This window comes from Monopterus albus, unplaced genomic scaffold, assembly GCF_001952655.1.
Source record: "Monopterus albus unplaced genomic scaffold, M_albus_1.0 scaffold301.1, whole genome shotgun sequence".
Classification (NCBI taxonomy): Eukaryota; Metazoa; Chordata; class Actinopteri; order Synbranchiformes; family Synbranchidae; genus Monopterus; species Monopterus albus.
Window position 1 is genome coordinate 283,018 of NW_018128181.1, and position 18,501 is coordinate 301,518.

The following is an 18,501-nucleotide window of genomic DNA, read 5'->3' on the forward strand; positions in this document are numbered from 1 at the left end:
ACTTATTAAGAGTTGACCACGACAACAGAGTCACTTCGTCTTGGTTCATGTGCGTTTATGGGGAAGCTGGCTTTGGTTGAGTGTGGCGCCCCCCACGGTCTTCTGTTCTGATAACATGTGGGTATAAGAGCTATCTGTTGGGAGACGTTTCTTCTTCTGTTGGGTAAATGTGCATTTCTGCATGAACGTTACTTATTTCTCTCTCTCTGATTGGAATAAATGCAACATATTTAATATGTTATATTTAATATCTGTAATAATTAATATTCCCCCAAACTCCTACTTGTAAGTACAACTACTGGGTTAAGTACTGGTAGTAATTACAGGCAGGCAATAAGAAGCACAGAATCCAGGTTTATTGACAAAAAAAACAAACAAACAAACAAACAAAACAACAAAAGACAAGCAAACAAAAAACTAAACCTCCCAGTGGCAAATAAAGTTCTGCAGACAAACCCGATTACTCAATTTACACTAAATCCTTCATGTAAATAACACAGCTGAAGTAATTTTGTAAATGATGGTTAAGCGGCTGAGTTTCTTAAAGGCAGGAACAGCGGTGTGCTGTATCAATAGTCCATTCCACTCTCAATTCATTGAAACGCATCCATTACACAGCACAATGTCACAAAGAGGCAGATGTAAACAACTGGATGAACACTGAATTGATCAAACTATTTATTTCTCATGATGGTGCAGGTTCCTTCTCTATTAAATACTCCACTGATGTAAGTGTGAAGTGTCATAAGACCAACACAGTTGTTATGTTTGTGGTTACCTCAGTAGTCTTACGGTGTGCCTCTTCCTTTAATGAGTCACTTAATTACCTCCTCTTTTCAGTGTTGCTGATGAAATGAGGGACCCCCGTGGGAAAGCCGTGCTAAACCACTGTGATGCACCACACATCCTGCGGCAGCACTGCAGAAAGGTACAGTTATTGCAATGAACAAGTGCATTTTCAATTACAACAGAACCACCCTCAGGATAAATTAGACGACCAACCGGGCACACCCATCCCAGAACCTCATAACAACAGCTATAATTAACTTTGCCTCAGCCAGATTGTCTCTACATGGTTTTATATCTGCATGTGATTCCAGATGGCCTTCATTTCCACACTCCCTGCCAACACCCTTCCTCCTTCATGAGTGGGTGGTCAGCGCTATGGGCGGGCTTGCAGTGACCGGTGTTGGTACATGGACTGCTGTCTGGAAGAAGTACAGCTGAAAGAAGGGAGAAGAAACTAAATGTTTGGTCAAAGTTCAACATGCACAGCTGATATGGGGCTACACCCTCATAGCTCACTGACCTTACAGCCGATCGCCAGCAGCGTGTGCAGAACCACTATGGTCACGACTGTAGCCACAGCTGTCACCTTGCTGTCGTCACAGACAACAGGCCAGAAGGTGAGGACCAGGACTGAGCCAGATATCACCATGGCAACCAGGATCAACGTCCAGCGCAGCCATTCAAATGGTATGATCCACAAAACCTGGAGACGACAGGGATGTGTGAGGGCATTTTCACATCGAGCCTGTTTGGCTGAGTGATTATGGACTCTACATATTCATGTAAATCATTGTGGTTGTGTTTGTGTTTGATTTAACCACATGTTGTGCTGATGATGAACAAACTGCCTATCAATTAGTCCATGTGACTTCAGGTTTATAGCTCTTTGTTTGTTTGTGATAAATCATAACTAAAAAGTAGCACTCAGAGTGCTAACTTCCACCAAGGCAGCCTGTTTCCTTATAACCCATTCCACCTAAAAGAATTATGATAGTTTGACTTAATATGAATTGTGTGTTGTGTGTCTGAGTGCGGGGCTTAGCCACACACACCAGGCACAGGGCAGAGAGGCCCAAGCAGCGCAGACAGGAGGATGAAGCCTGCACTTTGACTGCATTTACATAAAATCCTTCCCACAGGGGTGTGTGAGGGTGTGGCCGTGTTTTTGTGTTCTAGAATGTACTATAAATGGCACGAAACAATATGAAAATTACATTTTGTTTTGCTAACGGCGCTCCCTCTATTCAATCAAACCCTAGCTTGCTCGATGACCGCTGCTTGCCTTCTATGTTGGTCAAGTAGATTTAACACAAGTAGTGACATTTGTGCACAAAGATAAAAAGAACGGCTCTGAGGTACGATCCCTTCATTCCTACAAACGAGCCGTTGAATAGAACATAACTAGAAAATCAACAGACCTGTCCTGCAGTTTTTTTGAGTGTCCACTGTTAGCCACATAGTTGGAGGATACGGTTACTCATAGTGGTTCTACCAATCACGACAGTCTAAGAAGTGATGCTCTTAAGGTAATATTCCTTGGCAATAACAATAAATAATGGATATCAGTGTTTTGTGCTGTGCTTTGATAACTGTGGCCTAAAACAATGCAGAAAAGACAAAGCCCCTGCTCTTAGATTACTGTAAACTGCAGCCAGTCACCATTATAGAATGTGAGGTTGGCATCACACTGTGTTGAATTTTGCAAATGCAGGGGCGAACAACTTGTTGCATCATTCCCAAAAAGACTCATGGCTGTATTAGCTCAAAAGGGTGCTTCTACTAAATACTGAGCAAAGGGTCTGAATACTTATGACCATGTGATATTTCAGTTTTTCTTTTTTAATAAATCTGCAAAAATGTCAAAAATTCTGTGTTTTTCTGTCAATATGGGGTGCTGTGTGTACATTAATGAGGAAAAAAATGAACTTAAATGATTTTAGCATATGGCTGCAATATAACAAAGAGTGAAAAATTTAAGGGGGTCTGAATACTTTTGTACCCACTGTATACATGTTACATACATCTACAGATAAAAAAAAAATACAGCTACATACAGTTGCAGATGGTTCAATTATGTCCCAATTGTCCACTTTAGTGTTCAGTTTGAGCACAGGAAACAGATTCATCTACAGTGTTTGTGTTATCTGCCGACAGCTGTTAGCTAGTGTTAGCTCCTGAACTGAGAGGTGAGATCAGGGGGTCGAAGTCAATTTTTTAAGTCCGTCACTCTCACTGACAAGATCTCTAGGTCAGCTACCAGGTAGCTACAGTCAGCTAGTTATCCACCCTCGATTATCACTGTCAGTAAAGTGAGAGTTACACAATTTAAGAAACTTTTTAGCCAAGCAAAACAAAAGTGTATGCAGGTACACCCAAAACGGCGCCTCAGTCCCAGCATTCAACACAGCATGACATACCTACACATCACTATCACACTGAGGTTTAAAGTTCATGACCTTGGAAACAGCAGCTCAGAAAACAGTTTCACTACACGGTCCATTTAGTAGCTGTTCTGGACTCTAGTTGTTACGTTGTAAATCAAAATTTTCGCAACACTTGCAGTATGCAGAGGCTTTACTAGAGCATACAACATGTTGATATAACACTTGTGACTGCATTTATCTATCATTTATGATCTTAAGTAAACCCTTGTTCTGATCCTGTTTCTGATACTGGTGAAGTCAGAATATTTGGCCTGCATAAAAACTACTTATTATCATTCATCAGTAAATCTCAACACTCAGGAAAGAGGTCAACTCACAGATGTGGGGATATACACGAAGAGGGAGTAGCCGTAGACACACACCGTCTCCAGGAAGGAATAGCCTCCAATCTGTCTCTCAGCCCCTTGCCGCCAGGTCAGGAAACCCCATAAACCAATTGGCACGAGCCAGGCATACAAGAAAATTACTACTGTGGCTATTGTTACTGCAAGAAATAGAAATAATGCTAAAATCAGCATGACTCAGTAAAAGCTGATCATAGACCCTGACTAGGGATGGGGTTTGATAGCATTTTAACAAATGTGAATCCAATTCTGAATCCACTTATTTGATTAATAACCATTATAAAAGTATTCAAGGAATTCAAAGACAATTAACAAGTTTGCTAGTTTAATAAGGTATTTTTATTTCACTCACTGCAGCAGCAAAACAACTCTATTTTGTGTAACAAACTATATTTATAAATCTAGCATTTCCTAACCACAACTGGTCATTTTAATCATGATTAAAGACCATTTACCAGATAGTCTGACACTGACAATATTAGAAACTACAGGAATGAACTATAAAACTAAACCATCGACATTGTGCTGAGCTGAAGTGTTGTAGCGGATTTTCTCTGCTCTCTGACTTTTAGTAAACCTGTTTTCACTAGTTTCCTTGTGCCGTGTTTGCTCCTCACTTGGGGGGCTGTGCTGCAGCTGCAGAAGCTCAAGTATAAACAAAAGTGAAAATATGAACTATATCATTCTGTGAATATCAATTAAATAAATTGCTGATATTTTGCTGCACTGTAAACTTTGCCTTATCTAAATGTGAACTGGATGCCGCTCTGACAGATCACACTAACACCAACAGTAGGATGAGCACTCATCCGTCTCACTTTACCAATAATAACAGAAGTTCTTACTTTAACATGATGACTATTTAAACAAATGACGCATCATTCTCCCTTTTTTTGTGCACGTCCTGCAAATACCGCTTTTTGCATTTGTTTCTTTGATTTCATAGCGGTGAAGTGGGTCTGACATGTTTGTTTACAACAGCATTTTTTTTCCAAACTTTATTGATATGCAACCCATAATAGACAGAATAACGTATATTAAAATAGTGTCACTAAGTTATCACCAATTTATAAACATTTTTTCCTTTTGGCAATGTCTGTATTATCAGAGGCTGAAAGGGTGTAAACTAAACGGAGAAATGAATGACAGGTTCAATAAGGGATTCATTTTGGCAATGAAGCTTTATGAAACCAAAACTTTTACCAACATGTAACCAGATCCAAAACAGAACCCAGCTATCAGAACCCACTCTCACCTTTGTGGAACTGTGGTCTGTAGTGGAAGGCAGGGTTTCCCATCTCACTGAGGAAGGTGGACACGTTCCCACCGATAGCAACTGAGAACACCAGTGTCACACAGATCCAAAACGGACCTACACACACACACACACACATTTATATCAGCACAAATAAGAACTTTCACCAACAGCTTTTATTCCCTAAACTCAGATATAGGTAGTGAGAAACAATCAAATATCCCATTTTGGAGGATTTTTATAGGCTTTAAATTCTAATAGGGGCATTGGGTCTGGTGTTGAACATCAGGAATTGAGATCTTGTTATACCCTGTGAATTCTTACCTAAAAATACGTGTGAGTTTTTAGCATCATAATTATTAGTATCTCGCAATTATGACTTAATTATGACTTTGTCTCATAATTAAGTCTGTTATCAGAACCCACTCTCACCAGCTGTTATGAGACTTTGTCTCATAATTTTCTCATAATTATGAACACAATCTTGTAAATTCTCAAGATCAGGTTCTTGTAATTATGAGACAGCAGGTCATAACTACAACATAAGAGCCTCCAATTTTTTTTTTGGTGAATGCATTGCACTTCCCTACATCTGTGTGCCTGAGTGTTGGTGCTCCTTAGACTTTTCCAAACCTGATTAATGTAATCACACAACTGTCATAGCTACCTCTCACAGTGTGACAATGCTCTTGTACTCTCGCAACACTCAAAGTGCAAACAGAGACTGACCAAATTTTTTTTGTCTTTCATTATATCCTTGGCTCTAGCACTTGACAGTGGAAGTTGAGATGCAAGGCATTTGTCAGCGTTGTCTGGCCTTTCAGTGTTTTTTTTTTCCACAGGTGCGGTTGATTTTTGTAGAGCGCTGTGGTGGTTCTCTAGGTGCCTTTGCATGGTTCTTGTGTTAGCTGCAGTGTGCGGCACTGTTTTCTTACAGCGCTTACATATTATTTGTGTCTTCTTTGTCACTGTTTATTGTTTCCACCAGGTACCCAAAATGTTGCCACACAAACAAATTAAAAGTGGCAGGGGCATCATATGTGGTAATTTCACGCCCACACTCCATCATGCTGGTAGCTTCTCTGGTTCTGTTATGTACTGATATTGAGAGACAGATTTTCACCTTGATGATAAATACAATAATAATAAGTCACATTTTAATACTGCGAGATCTCATCACAGGTAAATATTAGAGTAAATATACTAAAATGTTGTTGGCTTACCATATAGATCTGGGTTACTCCTGAGGGTGTGTTTGATAAAGTTTCTTCCAGGTAATGGCATCACTGATCCCTTAACTCTGTCCAGTACCTGCATCACATAATGGAGAGTCAACTCAGAAAACAATGCAAACTATCAGTATTTATATGCAAATGTGCACCTCTAAACTTAGTTTGCTATTTAAAAAATGTTCTATTGTTCAATTACAACTGCAGTTGTGTAATGAATTGTTTGTAGAGTGGGAGTGGCTCCTACTTGCACTGTGTCCACATTGAAGAAAGACTGATAGTACTCAAAGGTCCAGAAGCCACCAGATGGTTTCGGTGCTCCTAACAGCTGGAAGCACAGACATCTCTCAATCAAGTGGCCACATCAACTCTCCTAGCCAGTAGTGCTGCAGTGACATAAATCAACACAGATAATTTCCTCACCTCTGAACTCTCCTCCTCTCCCTCCTCATCCTCTGACAGGTTGAGTTTCACGTCCTCTCCTTGTGCTGGGTTGTTTGAGGAAGACATACTGAGTGTGGAGGCCCCCGGGTCTGCGGACAACAGCTCTGCTGCTTCCTGAAACTCTACAGGCAAGGAGTCAACAGTAACTGGCCATTCTTTAATTATTTGGACGGTGTTTTGACTTCAAGGAATCGCAGATCAGAAGGTTGTCACACTTAACTAAAAAAAAAAAAAAGCATTCTCAAATCCTATTTTCTTTTATCCAGTCATTTGTCGTTGCCTTCTAAGTGGAAGGGACCAAGCTGCTAGGAAAAAACTCAAGCACTGGAAATGTGGAGATGAGCACTGATCGTCTCACTGCGATTTAGGGTCAAATGATTACATATGAGGGCAGAGGTGACAGTTCAAATGCTGTCATTAAGTTCCAACAGCTGTTTGATTTTACCATGCTATCATAAATTAAGGACATAAATAATCCAATAAAGGCAAGTGGGCATAAAAAACATTTTTAAAAAACATGATATTTACCTTGGAATTGTAGATCATTCGGACTGGCCATTGTGTCAGTGGACAAATGGCAACCTCATGTAAGACCTAAGAGAAGATGAGCACGAAGATTAAATACTGTATGTTCACATAACGTTAACAGTGTTACAACTCTTATTCTGTTGATAGCTTATCTCTTCAAAGACCAAACATCTAAGCAGCAAGCGAACTTATCGTGATGCTCTTCTAAATACGAAGTCAAATCTAGAGTACCATTCTCAAAAGTTATAAAGACAAGAAGTTCGGTTCTACCTATGTGTCCTCACAAGAAAAGCACAGGTTAAGCCACGCAACCTGTCAAAAGCAGGATGTCCCTGATTGCGATGTCGTGTCAGCGCGGCCACACAGATGGTAATTACAGCTAAAACTATCTAGCTAGGCTAACCACACACTAGCACTCTCTCGTTTGAGCATCTGAATGAGACTGCCATACATAGTTATATGACAACACGGACCCTACAGGTTTAATAAACTCATTTTATGACCAAAAAATAATAAAACACTGTTAAGGGCTGTCTTTCCTAACTACTTCACCTGCTGCCAAGCTAGACACAATGACTTCCGCTTAAGTCACAACAAGCAAAACACCGGAAATAGAACACGTCTCATCCACTGCCATATTGCCAGGGGCAGTCCGGCCGTTTTAGGGTGCTTTCACACCTTAATTCGTTTGCTTTGGTCCGAATCAGTTGACGAGTTTGTAAACATGTAGCAATGTCTCCTTGGTTTGATTTCGTTTCACACACAGAAAAATCCAAGCGCCCCAAAACACGTCACGTAAAACTACGCGAGAACGTTCTCTCCGCTTATTGGTCAGATGTGTCTGCCGCGAGAACAGAAAAAGTAAATAAAGGAAGAAAGTCCACGTTTTTGTGACGAGGGAGGAGGAAGGTCAACATACGCGGATTGGGCCTCACCCTGGTTATTTTGTATTACATTACTTGCATTTACCACTTAAACCAAGTCATACAGTTTGCCCACGATTCATCCTGGCGCATGTTTTGGTTGACAGGAAATAAAATCTACCCATAATCCAATGCCCTCAAATCATGTGGTTCACGGCCTTTGGTCCCGTTTTGGTTCGGTACGCGTTCTCACCAGGAGGACCGCACCAGAGTTCGCTAGATGATGCGGATCGAGACCACCTCATTTTGGGGGTCTTGGTGCGGTTGCTTTGGTGCGCACTCGAGTGCGATTACCGTGTTCACACCAGACAAAACGAACGGGAAAACCAACTCTAGTTCGATTCAATCGAACTAAAAGCTGTAGGTGTGAAAGCACCCTTAGCCAGACATAATAGTGAAGAATGCCAGACAATTGTGCTGTATTCGGATGTTGTAACAGAAGAACCGCAAGAACCAAACAACAGGGAATACAATTTCAAACTGCAATGGACAGTAGCGGCTCATGCCGCATCTCTTAGTGTGCGAATCAATGGTAAGCAAAGCTGCCACGTGATTTTTTTGTAAAATGTTATCTGTGCGTTTAATGACTAAATTATCCACAGAAAAACTAAACAAAAACCTACAAAAACGAATAAAATAAACAACTAGAGAAAACCGCGGATTCAATTAAAGTAAGTATTATTTACACATTTAATCAGATTAATTTAACAGATTTAAAGTAGAAAATTGACAAACTACTTTCCACTTCTTACAAACGTCCGACATGCACATTTTAAATTTAGGTCAAAATTACAAATACGTGTCTTCATTGTTAATCTGTCTTTCATCTTGGTAAACAAGCGACAACAGGCGGAACGTTTGCGAGGTGGAGCTTTCTGCCGGAAGACTAACACAGCTTCACCTTCACCGTCTAGGCGTCATTTGGCTCCATGTGATCTATGTTTTTCGATCAGGGGAATATTTCTTATCCATAAAGGTGACTGTCCACATAAAATGGCTTCTTTGCGTGTAGCGAGGAGGATGTTCTGTGCTGCGGCAGAAACGACAGCAGATACAGTCAGAAACAGTCGCTGGGGAAAACTGAAAGACAGCAAAGCAGGTGAGAAACTGATGTCATGAGACATGTAGTTTGTTTAATTGGCCGCCGCTCGGTATTGACATAGGGATTATTTTGTCCTAGTACCCAATTCTTAAGTATTATGAGATCTCTAGCAAACATTTCACTTAAGATAAGTTGCCACATTACATTGTGATTGGCTAATGTCATTACCGTGGTCAGGAGATGTAGACAGTTTACCATCCTGTTAAACTCAGATGTGTTTCTTTCATAATAATCATAATCACCTTTATTTGGCCAAGTATGTTACACACAAAAGGAGTTTGTTTCCGGTACAGAACCGAAGCAGCCATCTGCGGCGCCAAATGACACCAGAGTGTGTCTCTAACCTTCGGGGGCAACTTAAGGGTTCAGTGTCTTGCCCAAGGACAGTGTCTTATAAATGCATATTAACGTTGATGTAGTTAGTTGTAGTCACGTCATAGCTGTTTTAATCCACTTAATAACTGCAACAGCTGGCACTGACTTGCATAGTTTCAGTCAACAGTGTCTGCTATATATTTGACAGTTAACTAGGCTTTACTCAAAATAAAAGAAAACACTCAGAGAACCATGGAAGTCTCCTTAGTCTAGGAGCATTTTACCATGAATGAAATGTATTACAGCTTTTACTCTTCAAGTTGTGAGCAGAAAGAATAAGGGCTTTACATTATGGTCCATCTTACAGCATTTTGATAAATACAGTGCCTGTTTTTTAGTCCCAGCTCATTTGCCTAATAAGCTTTTTCGCTACTGAAACCAGCTTTGCAGTGTTTGGCTGAATTGAAAGCTGAAGACTGGGCACGCATGGCTGGACCTCCAGTCTCCAGTGAGTTGTGTATGTGTGTTTAGGATGCGAGGCATGACTAAGCATCCTCTCTTTTGCTGTCTGTAGGTGTGTGGTGTCACAGCCTGCTCTCTGACTATAAAGAGGCATGTAGGGAGATATTTGTTGGTGCCCGGGAGCGTCCAGTGAAAGCATCAGTATACTTGACTCTGCTGAGCGGGGCTGGGGCCTGTTTCTACACAAAACCAGACCAGTCATCCTTTGAGGCTGCCCTCCTGGAGCGCACCAACCAGCTGGGTTTGCTGTCAGCGTGGATCCGCAGCGCGACCTCAGATAGCCACATGCAGAAACTAACGAAGCTTCAGAATGAAGGCCGACTCCGCCACATCAGCCTGGGTCTTCTCTCTCTGGTTTACTACACCAACTACCACCCTGACACCACACTGTACGAAGCCCGTTGCTCCAATCTGTCAGTGCTCTGGAGGGAGCTCCCTCAGCGGGTACTAGATGTGGGATTTGCCGGGCGCTGGTGGATCCTGAACTCAAAGATGCAGGATTATGACGTGAATGAGGAAGAGTTCAAGCATCTGCCACCTCACATGAGAGCAACATCACCACCCAGTGTTCAGGAGGTGGAAAGGAATGAGAGGCTGCACAAAGAGTCCTGGTTAGCACTGACAGTGAAAGAGGAGGAGAGAGAAACAGTGGGGAGGGAGGAGGGCCTGGCCAAACCCCTGAGGGAGGAACGGACTCAGGCTTGAGTGCTGTGTGGAGCAGACAAATCACACTGCAGGATACATGACTGTATCAGTGTACTTATTCATGTGTCATGCAGTACTGGATCCCACAAACCAACTGAATTCACATTTTCATCTATGAACTTGTTCAGACTGCTTATTGCCATCACAGAGCACCAAGAAAAAAAAGAGACAAAGAAAGTATTGCATTTATATCACTTATAATAAATCTCTGTCACTTACAGTATCTTCAGGTGTCATATAGTTGTTTATCTCACTTTTCCTGCAATTCCAGTAGCATATTTATAAAGAGCGCTTTACTTTTAGGCATTTTACAATGCAAAGATAAGTTGGGTATTAATTTGTCATTCCTAACACTTCCCCACATTTCCTTAGTCCATTTTTTCTGCAACTGTGGGTGTAAAAATGTGTCTCTCTGTACCGTAATTTCCAGACTATAAGCCACACCCACTAAATGTAAGATGAAAAAACATGTACATGCAGGTGTCCATGTTGTAACATGAGATATTTTGACAGCCAGATCGATCGCCTGTAACTTGAAGTGGCATCATATGCATTTCATCGTGTGTTGTCCATGATGAGGGTGTGTGCATGAAGCGACAAAAGTAGTGGCTAATAGTCTGGAAAGTACGGTATGTCTTTTAAAAATTTGCAAAATGTGTCTCCACACAGCCGACAATAGCATTTAACGTTTACTTGTGATGCTTTACATCACTTGAGTTGCTTTGTGCTATTACAGTAAACAAATTTGAAAAACCCCTTATGCCCCTTAATGTGCTTCCTCAGCCCATGATGATCTATTAAGTATAAACTAATTGGACAAAGTCACAGTGATCTGATCGTTGGTTAATCGCAATATAAATCATGATACCTTATGCAGTAGTGCATCATGAGCATTAGAATAGCATTAGAAGCATTTATTCAGGGTTCACAGGTTTCCCATGGTCTGTGAAAACAAAAATAGTAAATACTTTTTGGTTTTACTAAGAAAACGGCAGTACTTGGTCAGATTTTGTGGGGGCTTACTTTGATCTATTAATGCCAAATTGCTGTATTGGTACTTAAGTAATGGATCTGAGTACATCCTCCTCCACTGGGTTTGATCAGTCAAAATTTACAGTCTGGACCATACATATAACATTTTTGTTCTTCAGGCTCTGTGCCTCAGCACACTGGGTTTGAGTTAAAGGAAAAGATATTATATAAGAGTTAAAGACTTGCTTTATTTGCGTCGGTGTACATCAATATAGAAAGAACTGCATAAGAAACAGGCTCAGACATTTTGACACACTGCATAAATTGCAAGTGTTCAAAAGTAACTGGACACTTGGCTGCTAAATGTTTCTTGTGTGGCTGTGTGTCACTGTTAATTCAAAAGAGCTCTCGTGTGGCTCAGAGTTGAGTGAGAGTTCCCTTGTAGAGGTGGAGCTGTCTGTCAATATGGTGGAGTCAAGAGGTGACCGTGCAAGTGAAGATGTCAAAAGGAAATTTTGCAGCAGGATATCAAATGTAGATAGTTAAAAAAAAAATCTGGTAGATTACATTGAAGAAGACATTGTTTCAGTGTAACATCCTAATCAGTAACGCATAACTTGAACATCAAATAAATGTAGTAAGGAGTGGAGTAAAAGTATCAAGTAGGATAAAATGAAAGTTCTGAAGTAAAAAGACAGCAAAAATGTTGTCAGCAGTTCACTTTGTAAAAGTGTTTAGTTAGTTTTACAGCTACCCTGTGAGGGAGTCCCAACAGTGACTACAACCCCTTGCATGGATAACTTGGCTACGAGGAGAAAAGCTGAACCATAATGGTATCAGAGGTTACTTTTGATGTCACTGATATGAGTTCCTGACAGACATCGCCTGATGTAAATCACAGGTCAGGGGCCAGCCTGTGGTTTTCAATAGTGAGCTGACTGATGGCCGCTGGGTTTCTGTTCAGTCTGTTTGAGGACTGCTGGTGTTTTTAGATTTTGCCACAAGATGTTGCTCTAGTTCACAATGTTATGAGCCCGGCCTCAACACAGGCCACTGTACTGAAGGTTGCTCAACAGCTAGTTCTACGGTCAGTATGGAAAGTTTACGGACCTTTCAAGTTTTCCACATTTTGCTATGTTTCAGTCTCATCTTAAAATAGATTCAGTTCATTTTTTTATCATCAATCTACACATAACACTCTACAATGATAAAGTAAAAATTGATTTCTCATCTTCTGATGAGAAGGGTCGAAGAAAATCGCTGTGCAAGTTCACTGCAGTCAGCTAAAGAAGTAGAAAGCCAAACAGGGGTGATTGTTTCTTGTGACACAATAAGGCATACACTGCAGGGGAAGGGCATGCATGGGTGTCGTCCATGAAGGAAGCCTCTTCTAAAGCCCATTCACAAAAAAAGCCTGCCTAGAATTTGCCAGGGCCCATGCTGAAAAAGAAGAAGACTACTGGGACTCTGTATTCTGTAGTGATGAGACCAAGATAAATGTTTTTGGAACTGATGGCTTCAAAACTGTATGGTGTCGCAAAGGTGAGGAGTACAAAGAAAAATGCATGGTGCCTACTGTGAAACATGGTGGCAGTGTCCTTTTGTGGGGCTGCATGAGTGCTCCTGGTGTCGGGGAGCTGCATTTCATTGGTGGTATCGAATTCACAGATGTACTGCTCCATATTGAAAGAGTAGATGCTACCATCACTCCATGCCCTTGGGCGTTGTGCACTTTTCCAACATGACAATGATCCAAAACACAAATCTAAGGCCACTGTTGCATTTCTGAACAAGAACAGGGTGAAAGTGATTCAGTGGTCAAGTATGTCTCCTGATCTGAACCCAACCGAACACCTATGGGGAATTCTGAAGAGACAAGTTGAGCATCACTCTCCATCCAGCATCCAGGCTCTAAAAGAGGTCGTTCTTGAAGAATGGAGAAAGATAGATGTTGCAGTATGTCGCCAACTTGTTCAGTCCATGCCTAGAAGACTTGGTGCTGTCCTCACAAATCATGGAGGTCATACAAAATACTAGATGTGGTAGTTTTTCTTGTGGGGTGTATTCATTTTTGCAGCAAATAATTTGAGTAACACTGAAGATTTTGTATTCTATGTTATATTATTAACCTTACTTTCATGTAATAAGCTAAACAAATGTTTTATACAACTCAGTTTTGTCAAATTTTGGAAATTGTTCTTGTGTTCATTGAGATAAGGATTAAAATTAAAGTTTCAAAAACTCATTTATGCTGAGCACTGTATAACTGGAACATACCTCGTATTATGCAGTGTCACCTTAGGTTTTAGAAAATTGAAGTAGGCATTTTTTACTATTATCTGACACTGAACACAATTTAATGCTTACTGTATAATGCAAATGTTCCAGTTTTCACCTCTCTTGCACTTTATTGATTTCTCTTTCCATCTTTTCCATCAATGTTTCCACTGTAAACCATCGAATGCAGGCAAAAGTTAAAACAAACAGGCAAACAAAAATTATAAAATAAACATTCAAAACAATAAATGTAATAATTATATTGAATGAAGTTTTATGTGTCACATTTATTAAATTAGAGGGGTATTCATTAGTGTGAAATGGTCGTCATTCCAATTTTCCAGCCTCACATCAATCATTATATTGTGTTTCACTGTAGGCTGCTTATGTTTTAACAACTGTTGTAAACCTACCCACATTGCTGAATCACTATAAGACATTTTAAACCACACAGCTTGGCACATGGGTAGTATGTAATAGCTGTTAACAGTTTGGAAACATGTCCATGGGTCTAGTAAGAGTCTAGGATTTACTCTAGTAGAGTCATTTCTATCTGCCTCATAAATCCTGAACTGAGCAGTTGAGCAAATTGAGCATCCAGCCATCCCTAAAGCCACACTGCTTTCACTATTATGACCATGGCTACTTTGTGCTGTTAAATATTTAATGAACCTTTAGCATATAAAGAAAAGATAGCATGTTGTCTCTAATACTGGCTGTTTGTTTCATTAAGATCATTGACTTAAGTTCAAATTTTAACTTACTGTATGTTTATCACAGCTATTTGAAGTGTAAGTAAGTAAAAATGTACAACCAGTGGAATATGTAGTGGTGCTGCTACTCTACTGTTGCCTTCCTCTTGTGCTGTATCCTTTTCAAGCATCCTCTGTCTGCGTCTCCCTCCAGCTTTGCCTTATGGCCTCTGCTGACCCTTGTGCTCCCATCCATCTTGCCCCCTCCACCACACAGACAGTGTGTCTTGGTCACAGGGGTCAGGGGTCAGTGAGGGTAGTCACTGTCATGTGATGTTTAAAGGAAATGTGTCCCCCCCCATCCTTTTTCATCTTCAATAAATAATCTGAAACATTTTCATACTTATAAATATCTGTTTCTGACAGTTGTATTGATCCATCTTCCTTTCTGGTCTGTCAATTTCCTTCCACGCAATCGTTTGAGAGCTCAACTCTAAAGTGTGCCGACGTTCCATGAGGAAATGTGGAGAATTGTAAGGTCCCATTGAGTATTACACCTAAATTGCTCAGTGCCAAAATGGTCAGATCTCTCCTCTTGCCACATGAACATATCAAGCTCATGATGCAATGATGTGCAACACACTGCAAGCCATTACATTCATTGTCAGTCAAGTGAGCTGCTAGGTAAGACCACGAAGGATGCTGTCATTCACCATAGCTACACTGTCTATCTCACAAAGGGGAGACCACGAGGTGTTGGAACATAGAAACATCTGTCTGGCCATCATGTTGACCTCATTGACCATAGCAGGCCCAGGCTCATATGTACACGCACACACACACACACACACACACAGTACATCACATGATCTGAGCAACCTAATCAATATGAAACTAAGGAAGGAGGGAAGAGGATGGAAAGTGCAAAAGGTAGAGGAAGGCAAAGAAATAAAAATATCAGAATGAGAAACAATACGCTGCCTTTTCTAATAATTGAGATTTATTTGGAATGTGTAGTTAGTGATCACACACTTTTTTGAAAAAATAAATAAAATAAAAGAAATCTTCCCTATTGTCTCTAGATAGATTCAGTCTTTCCAAGGACTATAAGAACATTTGCCTTACAAAAAAGTACATGTGCATTTAGCACATGTGGATCACACTTCATGTTTATCCATGTGGAGATAAAGACACATGATACAGGCACGTTTTCTGTAAGAAATCACACAAAAACAGAAATTTCACCCGATAAAGTCACCTCCAGTGATGTATCACTTGTGAGATGTGACAAACTCCCATTGTGTGATGTGGTTTTCAGACATTTCACACATGAAGTGTGACACATTTGGACATATAAATTTTAGCTAGAGCATTACATGTGTTGTACATGTACATGATAACGGACACTTTTGATTTTCAGATTTTTCTTTAAATGTTACCTGAAAACATTTTCACATAAAATATCATTTCACATGTGACACACTCCTGATCGCACATGAAACACATTTCACAAACATTCACTTATAGTATCAACATGCATTTATCAAGTGGAACTGTGTTTTCACAAGTGATTAACAAACAAAATGTGCATATATGTGACGTTTATACATTTTGACTGAAAATATTTTACATGAAATATCACATGAGACACAGTTCACATGATATAAGTTCATGTATGGGCACAAATGATCAGTTGTGACTGATTTGTACATTACCCTCTAAATATCAGTGTTGCTTAGATTATCATGTAATACAGAATTTCACATTAATTTTCAAGTAATTAGAATGTGATACATTTACATTACTGTACATAATTGCATCTATTTTTCAGACACCGACTTGTAAAATGTAAGATATGTGAGAACATCAGGTTCACATATGATAGCACATGGGAAAGATTACTGCCACAGTGACAAGCAAACGTGGTAATTCAAATGTGAAAACAGCATTTCACAAGCAATAAAGTCAAATGATGTAAGCATATCATTCTTAAATGCTGAACTTGAGAGATGTACTTCAACACGAAGCAGCATTTCACATGTGCTACATGCATGAGACTTTCAATTTTTAGATATTTAAAATGTGTTAGTGTGCATATAAAATATTAGACTTGTGAAATGAACATTATCTGAAAATATATTATACAACATATTGCACATGAAAAACACTTCAAAATACTGACCCATGATTTTCATATGTTCCACATATGAAATATACATTATGCCCATTATTAGTTTCATTTTTCACATGAATGATTTTTAGATCAGTCTCCTATGGTTTTCAGACATTTCACATGTGAAAACATCAGTTTCACATATAATTCTACACATTTCACATGAGGTAAATTCACATACATGTGGGTTTTGGGATTTCACAGGTGAAATAATAAAAATATTACTTCACTTGCTTTTTGTTAGGCTGATAAAATGATTTGTTGGTATTTTAGGATGCAAAACAACTTTTTTTTAAAAAAAAAGGGAAATTCAATCAGTATGTAAAAATAGGCTGCCTGGTGCTTGGAAAATAGCATCTGTTAAGAAGATCATAAAATCCAAACAGACAGGATGTGCAGCTGCATCAAAAGGGTTAACAGTCTGGGTCCAGGACACTGAGAAGTGTGTGTTCTGTGCGCATGTGTCTGTGTGTAGCTCTATAATGTCAGGGAGTCTTGGCGTGTGAACATGTTTAAAGGCGGCAGAAAGGGAGGAGGAGGAGGAGAAAGCGAAAAGCGAAGGAGGGATAAGCAAGAGAAGAGTGGAGGAGGGGTGTCAGTGGTCTGGTAGACGGAGAGAGGAAAGGAGGGAGGGAGGAGGGAGGAGAGACAAGCCTAGTGTGCACAATATTCATTCAAACTGACAGAGGCTGTGTGTGTCCTGGTTTGTACTTCCCATTGCTTCTCTCTCTTTTCCTCTCTCTCTTTCTCTCTCTCACTCTCCCGACAGACTGTGCTGTGCAGGAAGAAGACACAGCAAAGCCACTGGAGAAGAAGAAAGAAAGGGGAAGAGTGTGATAAATGACAGACAAGGAGAAGGAGGAGGGAGTTAAACAGGGAGAAGGAAGTTAGGAGGAGAAACGGTTTGGAGATGAGGTGATGAGTGTCAGAGGAGAATGGAGGATAAAAGAAAGAGAGTGGTGGCTAGGCTTGTCAATGGGAGGGGGTAGAGAAGGAGGGAGAGAGGTGGAGAAATGCAGAGAGCGAAAGGACGGGGGACACTATTCCTACAGGAGAGGATGTTGGGTAAGCCAGTTTGTACCTTCATTTCCTACATTTTTCCAGGTTGATCGTTGTGCATGCGGTGGCAGGGCTCTGATCCCAGAGCAGTCCTGACATCTACTTTCCATTGTCACTCTGTGGGAGTGGCTGCTTGCCTGCAGACATGAATGCGATGTGACAGGGTGTCAACGGATGTTTGCCGACACTGATGTGCATGCAGGATTCAGCGGCGAGGAGGAACGCCCAGAGAGGCAGGCAAAGAGCGTAGAGTTGAGCATGGAAGTGGATGTAGTAAAGGACACCAAGGTGGCAATAAGCATGGAGCATGTTCACACACTGAAGATTTTCATTCATGGTTTCTCGTGTGTGTGAATGATGGCTGTGTTTTACAAATGTTTACAATTGCAATTTGTTTTTTAGGAGCATGTGTGTATGCATGTGGGTAGTCGTATAGATATGCATGTTGCATGTGTTTTGTATTTTGTGTGTGTGTGTGTGTGTGTGTGTGTGTTGGCTGGAAATGAATGACAATTAGATTAAAGTATTGATTCAGTCTGAGCTGGGTGGCAAGATGCAGACTCACTCACAAACTCAAGGAGCATACTGGGGGGAAGGACCTTCTCTATTCACATTACCTTTGACTTCACACACACGCATAATGTCTATATATGTTAATAATGTTATTGATAAGCGAAGCATAACTCTAAATGAACAATCCTTTTTATAACAACACAGGAACAGCAGCA

The 18,501-nt window shown here is 40.4% G+C and overlaps 2 protein-coding genes across 6 annotated transcripts; one reads left to right on the forward strand and one right to left on the reverse strand.

The window, feature by feature from the left end:
• Nucleotides 1-26: 26 nt before the first annotated feature.
• yipf2 (Yip1 domain family, member 2) lies at nucleotides 27-8,213 on the reverse strand. Of its 5 annotated transcripts, none has more exons than XM_020623491.1 (9): nucleotides 8,003-8,213; nucleotides 7,034-7,099; nucleotides 6,485-6,627; nucleotides 6,309-6,389; nucleotides 6,056-6,143; nucleotides 4,833-4,949; nucleotides 3,551-3,717; nucleotides 1,310-1,492; nucleotides 27-1,223 (listed from the first exon to the last, which is right to left on the reverse strand). In XM_020623491.1, exons 2-9 carry the CDS (start codon nucleotides 7,062-7,064, stop codon nucleotides 1,143-1,145), a joined length of 891 nt encoding a protein of 296 aa, XP_020479147.1. In that variant the 5' UTR covers nucleotides 7,065-7,099; nucleotides 8,003-8,213; the 3' UTR covers nucleotides 27-1,142. The 5 variants fall into 5 exon arrangements, with proteins under 5 accessions (XP_020479147.1, XP_020479144.1, XP_020479146.1 ...); XM_020623488.1 differs by lacking the exon at nucleotides 8,003-8,213 and adding an exon at nucleotides 7,712-7,917; XM_020623490.1 differs by lacking the exon at nucleotides 8,003-8,213 and adding an exon at nucleotides 7,586-7,674.
• Nucleotides 8,214-8,777: 564 nt separating this feature from the next.
• timm29 (translocase of inner mitochondrial membrane 29) lies at nucleotides 8,778-10,823 on the forward strand. The gene is made up of 2 exons (XM_020623492.1): nucleotides 8,778-9,055; nucleotides 9,948-10,823. The coding sequence occupies exons 1-2, from the start codon at nucleotides 8,950-8,952 to the stop codon at nucleotides 10,598-10,600; spliced, it is 759 nt and encodes a 252-aa protein (XP_020479148.1). The 5' UTR covers nucleotides 8,778-8,949; the 3' UTR covers nucleotides 10,601-10,823.
• Nucleotides 10,824-18,501: the final 7,678 nt, after the last annotated feature.